General features: G+C 44.9%; 1 protein-coding gene across 1 annotated transcript; it reads left to right on the forward strand.

Moving 5' to 3' along the window:
• The first annotated feature begins 1,447 nt into the window (after positions 1–1,447).
• RNASE11 (ribonuclease A family member 11 (inactive)) lies at positions 1,448–2,927 on the forward strand. The gene has a single exon (XM_045784886.2). It carries the CDS (start codon positions 1,464–1,466, stop codon positions 2,061–2,063), a length of 600 nt encoding a protein of 199 aa, XP_045640842.1. The 5' UTR covers positions 1,448–1,463; the 3' UTR covers positions 2,064–2,927.
• Positions 2,928–11,632: the final 8,705 nt, after the last annotated feature.

Below are 11,632 nucleotides of genomic sequence, written 5' to 3' on the forward strand. Positions count from 1 at the left end.
GCAGGGTTGTGCACCAAAATAATGGGAGAAAGCCTTGAGAAGCAGGGTGAGATTAGATCAGGAAGAGCCTTGACTAAGTGGCCTCAGGGGATTAGATTACCTCCAGCAGGGAATGGAAATATTTCAAGGCTTTTGAAATAGTGTCATTGCAAGCGCTGTTTTTAGAAAAGCAGTGTATCCAAGGAACCGGAGGGGTAAGGAGCGGGGGTTAGGAGGGAAGAGGGATAATGCGGGAAATACAAGGGAAAGACGCTCTTAGAGGTGGGAGCAAAAGAAATTCTTTCTAGAGCAAGAGAAAGAATTATCACCCTAAATAACCATTCTTTCTGAGGTTTTCATTATGAATTTACCAGCGTTGATCTCGAGTGAAAGATTTTGTACACCAGTCAAGCCATGTTATGTTGTTAACACATGTCGAGAAACTACCATATATGTAGTTCGGTGTTTGATTCTGTACAGATTAAAAAGAAGCAGAAACTAAGTTCCAGGCTCAAGGAATTTTCATACTTAAAAAGAGGGAGAAAAGAATTACATATACTAACCAACTTGCAAAATAAAAAAACATATAAAATGAAGTGCGATGTAATCTACTCTGTAGGGTTTCAAAAAGGCGAAAAACAAATCACTCTGGGTTAAAGTATAAACAGGGAAGATTCCACAGAAGAAGAAACAGTGATGTTGCCCACGTGTCACGGGGATTCTGGCAGCCAAAGGCACACTTTATGCAGGTCTCTGAACATCCTTGTTTCCATGTTGTCCCCTCCTTCTGTCTCATGCAATCCTACCTACCCCTTTCTTGCCCCTCCTTCCCTCAGCTAGACCAATAACAGAAACTTCCAGGAAACAAATACAGTTTCACTTCTTGCCGGGGAACAAGCTGGACCCACTTTCTCTTCAGGACCCACTTGCCAAAGGAACTGGTAAAGAGAAATTCCATGACTGAGAATGGGTGGGAAAAGGAATGAGAGATGTTTTCAAATGGCTGCCATGTGCCAAGGTCTGTGTGAGGCTGTAGGAGCCCAGCAGTAACAAGGAATGTGTTGGGTGAGGTTATGGTGACCACGATGTGGGTTACAGACCCTCCAGTGAGATTACAGACAAGGGGAAAAGGGAGAGAGATACCTACTTGGTTTGGGTCACTTTACACACATTCTCTTATATAAGTCTAAGTCTCACCTTTCTTTTTTTTTTTTTTCACATGGGGAAACTGAGGTTAGAGGGAGCAGAGTAAATTGTTTATGAGTAGGTAGGGGGGGACTTGAAGCTGGGTCTGCAGATTCTCCAGCTGATTATCTTTTCATGCCACCATCCTTCCACTGAAGGAGCCCGAGCGTACATGTCAGAGTCAATCCTGGACTAACTGCCATAAGGAAAAAAGAACGATCTCATTAACATTCTCCTTATTTTCATCCTTTACTTTTTTTTTTTATTTCTACTGCAGAAGAGATTACCCTAGATCTGAGATGGAGGCCTTCTCTCTGCTGCTACTCAGCCTGGGTTTGGTTCTTGCAGGAGCTTCAGAAAGCCTAATGGAGAGAATTAAAGAAGAATTCTCAGGGGGAGAGAGGCAATATGACATGGGAAACAGTGACCAAGGCAAACAGACTATTGAGGTATTAATGAACTTGACTCTGTTATATAAAAACACCAGCCTCAGTATGTCCAAGGATATTCTGTCTTCCTCATTATTGACATTTAGAAGATTACATTATAGCTTCGCCAAAGGAAACGGTCCAGGTAATGACAAAGAGTATCGCAATGACATGGTGGTCCGGAGAAAAGTTTCAGAAGCTAATGGGTCACGCAAGTTAAGCTATAACTTCATCCATGGTTCCATGGGAGTCATTCACGGGGCCCCCAAAGCCTCCAGCTGCAAGTGTGGACAGAATCTCGGCATAAACTGCTCTAGGAGCCCAGAACCGGACACCACTATGTGCCAGCTCGCTGTGGGCAAACAATTCCCCAGGTGCCAATACCACAGTGATACCTCATTAAAGAAAATACTGGCAGTGCTGACAGGTCATTCTCTGATGAGCTGGTTGGTTAGTGGCTCTAAGCTGTAAATCCCACTGGGCTTTGAGACCAGAGTCTAACTAAAGGACATATTTGTTCTTATTATTGTTTATTTCCTTCTATTATCTGACTCTACCCTTTCAGCACTATAGTAAACTCTTGCTTATCTATACTAACTGGAGGAATGAAAAAATCCCAAACTGTGGAGAATTCGATTAAAATTTATAATTGATCCTGGAGTACAGATACACACACACTCTCTCTCTCACACACACACAAACACACACACTTTCTCTGAATTAAACTGAATTCCATCTTAACTCAGCTATAAAGCCAAAAAGTAGTCCACCCAACTTGACAAAATTAAGGAGAAAAGGCCCAAAACCCATATTGATAACTGAAAGTTAATTGTACTGCCACTGAGACTATTCAGAGAAATAGTGAATGAGCATCGGGAATATTGTTATCACTGTTTCTTTTCAAATAAGTGTGTGCATCGATGCACCAAATGTGAACACCCACCCGTCTAACGGTGTCTGCCTGTCCTCCAGAAGATTCCAGAGGAAAATGGTGCTTTTTGCTTGGCCTTTGCCCTCAGTCAACAGCTCGGGCCCAATGGTTGCTACAGATGGAGTGGTAAAGCTCTTACTGCCATTTCTACTCAGCGTAGTCTTGATTTCCCGAGGATGGCAGGCCACGGAGGAACAGAGCAGGTAGAAAGATGGCAAATAGGACGTCTCTGCCAAGTGCTGGGCAGGCTTAGTCTTCAATCTCGTTTATGATGTTGTATTGGATTTTTTTCACTACGAATTGTTTATGTATAAGTTTTTATGGTTCAACACTCTACACAAAGTATGGGCACTGATCTTGTTCATTAATGTGTGCTTCCACTTTCCTGCTCCCTCATCTTACATCCTCCCTCCATCCTGAGACCACTCTTTTTTAATGTCCTGATTGCAAATAAAGGCATGTAAACAAATGTTACGTCACTGTAACACTTTTCTTACTGTGCATCACTCTTTAGACATCAATTTTCCTAACGTTTTTCACATTTTGTGCGGAACCCTCATTGTATTAATACTGCCACACTCTGACAATCAACCAGTGTGTGGAATCAAGGGCAGATATTTTCGTATCTTTCAGCTGGGTTTTCCTTGTCAGTATGGTGGCTGCTTAAATTAACAGTCACTATGGGCTTGGCCAAATAGGTGTGTAGTCAGCACTCCATTTTCTCTTGGCAGCCAGGGGAGAAGGTGATAGAGGGAAATGCTTGGGGCCCAAAGTTTTCTTCTCTGTAGGGGGAGATCCCAGGGCGCTGGCAGGGAGATATGGTCACTGAGTTCCATTCCAGGGATAGTTCTTTGTAGCAAGCCTGCTGCTACCACCCATTCACCAGACATGGAGTAGGCTCTATCATTAGCAGGGCATCCAGCGGGTCTCCTCTTGGTTCAAACTTGGTTCCAATTGGAGTAACTTCTTTCCTTCAGCGGAGGCCTACTGTAGAGTCCAGCTCTAGGTGATGCACATGGCAGCCCCAGAGACAATAACTACTCAGACTCCGGCAGAGTTTTTTGGTTATATGTAAGAAAAAGCACATCCAGCCTCGTTCAGAATTTAGTACAGATTTCTTCCTTCACCAGGAGAGAAGAGCAAAGACCCAGAATAGATACCCCTTTCTAGGCCAGGAATATCCTCTAAAGAGTTTTAATTAAGACCAAACTTTCCACTTCTCTGAAGGAATCCGGAGCTCCCAGGATCTATCCGATCATCATGCTATGAAGTCTGAAAGATGTCAGACATGGGGGTGCCATTGAGCGTCAGGGCTCCTGAGTACTAGCATTTCCCTGTCACCCCTATGACATGATGTGCATCCTAATGTCCTTCATGATGGCAATAAGTAAGGGGTTTCAGTTTTTAAGGCACTAAGTCTTCATAATGTCCCTTCTCGGCTCCCAAACCATAGAGGGCTGGAGGAATTTTTTTTTCTTGTGGTTTTACACCTAAATTTCTCAGGCTGGCTCTCAACGCCACTCATGCCCAATTGTCATCTTACCTAGCACGACCCCAGCACAGCCCAGGCTCTATTGCTTTGAGGCTGCTGTCTTCACAGCCCACAGAACTTGCGTCCTTGTCTTCACTCTGTTGGTGGGCTGGTCCTGACAGACTAGGAAGTCTTCCCTTCCTCATTCTATCACCCCAGTCCACTCAATCACAGAAGCTCCCTGGCTAGGAGGAGCCCAACAAGTGTCTCTTGCACTTGCTAGAAAGTTACCTGAGAGTAGATATGTGTCACCTCCCTATAGGGACAAAGAAACATTAGGGAGGATGAAAGGAGGGGATAAAGGAGACAGATCTAATCACAAGGCCCATGGAGGGAGAGTCAGATAGAGAGAGGACATTGGGAACGTAGTGATAAAGAGGTTTGAGACAGGGATACTAAGAGGGCTATTTAGCATAAGAGAAGTGCCCTTCTTACTTCCAACCGTTCCCTCTGCTTTTCCAACATAAAATGCACTAAATTCCCTTTAACCAACAATTCCAAAGTGAAACAAGTCCCCGGCTCCAAGGGCCCCGGATGGTGCGGAAGTAAGGAGAGCCTTCGTGACTTTACAGGTAAGTTCTCATACGCTTCACTGACTCATGCCCCCCGCCCCCCGAGTCATTCCACACCACTAGGATTCAATTTCCTTATCTACACAATGCAGAGGTTGGATTAGATCTGGGTTCTTAGACCTTGGTATGCACCAGAATCATTTCAGGTTGCCCGCCCCAGCCGCCCTCCTTGGTCTCAAGTTGAAGCGGTCCGGTGAGGCACGGGGCTTCCCAGCGAGACTTCTTTTCCAAGGTTCTCCGAGCTGACGTGATACGAGCCACTTCAGCATCCAGGTCTTGTGACATTGGACTAGCCTCCTCTGTGATTTTTTTTCTTCCCATCAGCTAGATCCCCAAATGGACATGGGTGTGACTCAACTGTAATCACTCAGATGATCATAGCGTTCTAGGGACGGGCTGAACAGCGAAAGGGAAGGAAGGCATGCGCCTGGATACCTGTGCCAGGCAGTTATCTTGCCAATCTGGTCTGCTTACTTTGGGACTATTAAATGAGAGAGAAATAAACATGTATATTTTTAAACGCACTGCATTTTGAGATTTTGTTCTGTTAGCTGAGCTCTACCCTAAAAATGTACTAGCTTTAGGAGCTATTTTTAAATACAAATCCCTGAGCCCCAGTCCAGGAGATTTGGGTTCGATAGCTCAGAGATAGGATTATAGCGTGTGGGATTTTTACAGGTGTTAGGTTTGCTGATGTGGTTCCAAGCTTGAACCCTACTAGATTAGATGAACTTTCTTTCTAGTTACAGAACATTCTAATTCTAGTCCCAGGGACAGAAAAAAGGTTGCTGCCTATGTACTCAGAGCTTTTGAGGACAGCACTAGGGTGAAACAGGTCATTAACTCAGAGAGCATCCCCCTCATACAGAGTGTCCCAGAATAGCTCCCTGGCCCTGGGATGCACCTGGGGGCAAGCACATCCGCCTTCTAACAGGGACTCATGTTTCCAAAAACACGAGAGTAGCCCACTTGTTAGAAGAAGGGTCACACACATGGAATGCATTGCTGGCAACCCGAAAACTAGCAGGTTGTGGATAAGATGGATGTTTTTTTTTTTTTTAAGATTTTATTTATTTATTCGACAGAGATAGAGACAGCCAGTGAGAGAGGGAACACAAGCAGGGGAAGTGGGAGAGGAAGAAGCAGGCTCCCAGCGGAGGAGCCTGATGTGGGGCTCGATCCCATAACGCCGGGATCACGCCCTGAGCCGAAGGCAGACGCCCAACCGCTGTGCCACCCAGGCGCCCCAAGATGGCTGTTTTAAATCCCTAAACCTGGGGGACCTGGGTGGCTCAGTTGTTAAGCGTCTGCCTTTGGCTCAGGGTGTGATCCTGGGGTCCTGAGATCGAGCCCCACATTAGGCTTCTACTCTGGGAGCCTGCTTCTTCCTCTCCCACTCCCCCTGCTTGTGTTCCCTCTCTCGCTGGCTGTCTCTCTCTCTGTCAAATAAATAAATAAAATCTTAAAAAAAATCCCTAAACCTTCCTGTTTATTGATATGTTAAACTTTTTCAAGATCACATATGATAAATGACCACAGGGATGATTAATAGGTAATAACAATAATTAGTAACAACAATTGAGTGCTTATAAAGTGCCAGGCACTGGTCTAGAATGTATATATTGCTTTTTTATTCCCGGAACAACCTCCATGAGATAGGTTATCATCATCCCACTTCCGTGAGGAAGAAACGGAAGCACTGTGAGGACACGCCGTGTGTGTGACTTTGTCCGTCACCTACAGTCTTCGCGCTTCAGTTTCTTCTTCAAATGTGCGTTCCCCCGGAGCAAACAAGGAGGTCTGATTCCAGAGTCCTCGCTGGTGGCCCTTCACCTTTATTTCCTAGGAGAAGGCAACCTTGCCCGGAATGATACAGAAAGAAAATGGTGAAATGCTCCCGAATAAAAACCCCACCTCACAGGATTGTTTTGAGAAATATTATTACTATTTCCATTATGATTAGATCTGGGCACTGTGTTAAACTCCACTGAAGAAAAACATCTGCAGTATAGATGGCTGACAAAGGGCTGATGTCTTTCACATATAAAGAGAGTGGTCTATTTAATAAGATGAAGATGAATACACCTACAGAAAAATAAGCCAGGGACACAGACAGAAAATTAACAGAAGAGGAAATAGTCATTAAACATTTGGAGATGTTCCCCCCCCTTCTACTAAAGGTAATACAAATAAAAACAATGTGATATCATTTTTTACCTGCCCAATCAGCAGAAATAAGATTAAAATAATAACATCGTGGTGTCATAGGTACAGGAAAGGGGACACTCTCGTGCACTCCTCCTGGGAGAACAAATTGGTACATTTGCTGTCTCTCTGGAGAACTGAAACTAACCCCCATTCTAGTTTTCAGGTTCTCTGCACATTTGATTTCTTTACTTCACTGATGACACTCCTCCCTCCTCTCATACATCCTTTAGGTAAGAGACTCAACTCAGTCAATTCTGGCCCTTAGGACTTTGAGTTTGGTATCTCACTGGGGGCCCGAGTTGGCCCTGGGGCTTGTCCTACATATGGTCAAAGAACAGGGCCTGGTTGGCAGAGCCCGAGGCATGAAAGCTCCAGGCTATGCTGCTTGGTTTGCTCCCCTCTCTCCCCAGCTCAGGCTGTTCTAAGAACTCCATGTTCTCCTTTCCGGGAACATGAGCTGAGCCCTCAGACCCATCCATTAAACACCCCTCCTGGCCACAGGAGCAGAGGGCCTCTCAGAGGAAGAATCGCAGGAGTGGGGACTCAAGAGCAATGTCGGAAGGATGGACTCTTGAGAGTGGCCACTCTTCCTGCTCCCCTTCTGACACCTTTCCCCTCCTATCCCTTTCTCATCCAACGTCCATGTTCTCTTCTCTTGCCCAGATTGTGCCCCCAACACACATCTTCCTTTTGTACCCTATCGCGGCCTCTGCTTTCTCTCTTCCTTTCAGGCTTGGCACCTCTTGACTTTATGTGTTCTTTTCTGTGGGTCTTACATTCAGACTCACTGATCAGGCGTAGACTGACAAGTTGGGCAGGTTTCCAGAGTCCTGCCACCCCGAAGCCTTGCGCTTAGAGGCCACTATGCAATCTGTCACGGCTTCCGCACCTGTTTATCCAGGCTCCGGGAACACATGGCTCCGAGTTGCCCAGGTGGAAAAGGACAAGAACAGCACGAATTGCTGGACTCAGTGGGTGCTTCTGCTAGTCTGCTCCCCGGTCTGCTGAACTCCCCCTTGCTTTCCTTTAGAAAACTCTGGAACGGCTCCATTGTCTTTATGAAAATCATACTCATTGTAACTATTTCAATGAACTGCTTCCTCACCAGACAACACGATTGTGGCTATTTGCTCAATGTGTAGCAAATTATATCGACGTAAATTTGTTTTTAATCACTGTTCAAAAATCACGTTCATCTTTTTTAAAAATTATTTCGTAATTTTATTTCTCATGTCGGGCAGTCACCTTTCCATAAATTATAAAAGTTGAAAGTGGGGGCACCTGGGTGGCTCAGTCGGTTAAACATCCGACTCTTTCATTTGGGCTCAGGTCATGATCTCAGGGTTGTGGGATCGCGTCCTGAGTCAGGCTCCATGCTCAGCATGGAATCTGCTTGGGATTCTCTCTCTCCCTCTCCCTCTCTCCTCCCCCTGCTTGTGCGTATTCTCTCTATAAATAAATAAATAGATAAATAAATAAAAAAATCTTAAAAAAAAATAAGTTGAAAGGCATCTTTGTGTAGCTCAGAAGGGTTGAATAAGCTTTTGGACCTAGTGGAGAGACATGTAATGAGATGACAGTGACAGCCCGTGAAGGGGACAGAGTAGTTAGAGCGGTTAATGAGCAGAAGATGTTTATAGTCAAGCAATCGAGAAACTTCCATATATAAGGCGTTGTACCAGCTACTGTGAGGAAAACGCATAAGTAAATGTACCCTCACTACGTAAGGTATTGGATACAGGACAATAGAAGACCATCTTAAGAGAGAGAGACACACATATCTCTTTTGTCTGGAGTGATTCCTGTAGGTTCCTGTAAATAATAAAATCTGCAACTTGATGGATAAGCCATTCAAATAGCTAAGATCTGGGGCGCCTGGGTGGCACAGCGGTTGAGCGTCTGCCTTCGGCTCAGGGTGTGATCCCGGCGTTATGGGATCGAGCCCCGCATCGGGCTCCTTCACTATGAGCCTGCTTCTTCCTCTCCCACTCCCCCTGCTTGTGTTCCCTCTCTCGCTGGCTGTCTCTATCTCTGTCGAATAAATAAATAAAATCTTTAAAAAAAAACCCAAATAGCTAAGATCTGAACAGAAGAAGAAAAAGGTACTAGGAATGGGAACAAACACCTAAGGACTAGGTGGAAAGATCACCATAGACAGATGAGTACTGGATCCTTTGAGTGTTGGAATAATTTGTCTGCTGTTTTCCCTACAGGATTGTGATTGCCTGGATAGTGGCTCCCAACGATGTCCCGGTCCTAATCCCTAGAGCTGGCAGATGTTACTTTATATGGCTACAGAGACTTTGCAGATATGATGAAGTTAAGGAGCTTGAGATGCGGATTCTCTGGGTTGGTCCTGAGTGCAAATGTCAGTGCTCCCACGAGAGGAGGAGTGTGGCCATTTGACTACAACAGAGGAAGACAATGTGACTGGAACGACACAATTGCAGAGCATTTACCTCAGCTTATGGCTGAGCAAAGTCATCTCACACAAAGCCTATTTGATAATAAAGTGTTGCGTATCTCACAAAAGCTTTGAATACTGTGCTGAAAGTGAAAACAGGATGCTTGTACGGGGACAGAATGGTTCTAAGTGTGCAGGACATTACCCTCACGACCCGTGGCTGCCGGCATGAGAGCGCAGTACCGCGTGTCGCCACCTAGCCCAGGAAAAGGACCAAATTCAAAAGTTGAAGTACAGTTTCTACTGAATGTGTATCACTTTTGCATCATCATACAGTCAAAAAGTTGTTAGGTCAAACCATCATAAGTACAGATACAAAATAGATGAGTGCTTGCCAAGGGCTGGCAGGAGAATGGGGAGTGACGGCAGACGTGTTCGAGGGATCTTTTAAGGGTCGTGGAAAGGTCCTAAAGCTGGATTATGTGACGATCGCAAACTCTAAATTTACTAAAAATCACAGAATTGTGCATTTCAAATGAGTGAATTTTATGTTATGTAAACTGCACTTCAATAAAACTGCTAAGGAAAAACCCAAGGAATTTATCCTTGATGCATTTTCCTGATCTCCTTTATCCATCCTAACAGCAAGTCCTGTGGTTTTTATGTCCTAAATAATTTTTAAGCCGATCATTTATCTTCTTTCTGGTCTGCCCAATTTTTGTTGAAGATATTCCCCGATCACTTCCTATCTGATTTCTTCTGACACACCCTCGTGCCTGCCCAGCCATTCTCCAGTGTGCAAACACAAGCTTCTTCTTTTTTTTTTTTTTTTAAGATTTTATTTATTTATTTGACAGAGAGAGACAGCCAGCGAGAGAGGGAACACAAGCAGGGGGAGTGGGAGAGGAAGAAGCAGGCTCCCAGTGGAGGAGCCTGATGTGGGGCTCGATCCCAGAACGCCGGGATCACGCCCTGAGCCGAAGGCAGACGCTTAACGACTGCACCACCCAGGCGCCCCCAAACACAAGCTTCTGATCAAAATATAAATCTGCTCATGTAGACTCAAGTTTAGATTCTTTTCAGATGACATTTGGTTATTTACAAACACTATTTTCTGTTGGGTGGTTGCTTTTTTTTTTAATCAGTAAGAAGTGATTTTCTTTACATATTACAGATATCACCACCTTTCCTGTTCTGTGCATGGCAGGATAATTTATTAAGATACTAATATGGTTGCTTTTTTTTTTTTTTTGGTCCTTCTCCAAGAGATGAAAACAATATAATGCATTTTTCTCTTTTCCATCACCAAAGAAGGCGAGTTTTTGTACATATGCCTCGTGGGTTGCTAACATCTTTTGTATTTCCAGCCAGGTAATGGTAGCGAACAGCAATGAACAGTAGAGAAAAATGTGCTAGTCTCCCAGCGATTTGTGTGTTAGGCCTACAAAAGAAAGCTATAGCCAAGAGTGAAAGAAGAAAGTCCATTTCCCCAAAAGTGGAAAGATAGGAGAATGTTCTTTCGGGGTAGTATAATTCCTGACCCAGTATTCATATCGCCCCCAAATGGAGAGATGTGAGGGCTGGCGTCTAAGTTCAGGGGTGGCCTGGGGACTTTTTCCTAGCGCACTCTGAGGACAGTTCGTGTTATGTAAAGGCACCAAAGACGGTCCCTGTATGTCGGCCCTCTGTTTACTTCTTTATAGCAAGTGGGACACATGGGTTCAAAGAGGTCGCCAGTGTCAAGCTCAAATTTTTACCTACCCAGTTGTTTTAAATGTAGCCTCGATACGTATATTTTTTGGCCTGTTAGAGCATGCATGCTTTGCGTACCCCATAAAACTACACCCAACATCTGCAAGCCGCAGGCGAAATGAACACGGTAGCTATAATAAAACAAAAAACACAAGCTGCTGCTGCTCTTTGGAGCTGTTGACGCAGAGACTCCCCTGAGCTCTGCTGAGCGCCATCTTCTAGTCATACAACCCCCCCTCGGAATTCCCTCTTCCTGGGAGTTTCCTCGCTCCCCACTCCCTGCAGGGTGATGCCTCACCACACGTTGTAGTCTCTGGGAGGTCGCTGCCAGGAGGGACTTCACCCACACGCAAGCCTGCCGAGCAGCACCCAAATACAGCTTGTTGTGTGCCCCTGCCGCACGGTGGCCAAATCTTTTTCTTTGATCAGCCGCCAAATTCCTCAAAGGCACTACAATTCTTTCTTTATATGGTGATCCCTGTTCCAAGTCCCCAGCCGCTGCCCAAGACTTTTTTTCTCCCTGGTAACAAAATTCTGAAGGTGTGGCAAACAATCAGCCCATCACCGCTGAGACTTGTTATATGACTTCATATTTTAATTTTTTAAAACAGCTTTATTGAGATGTAATTGACATATGATAAA

Source organism: Ursus americanus, chromosome 35 (assembly GCF_024610735.1).
Source record: "Ursus americanus isolate L20-20 chromosome 35, mUrsAme1.1.p, whole genome shotgun sequence".
Lineage (NCBI taxonomy): Eukaryota > Metazoa > Chordata > Mammalia > Carnivora > Ursidae > Ursus > Ursus americanus.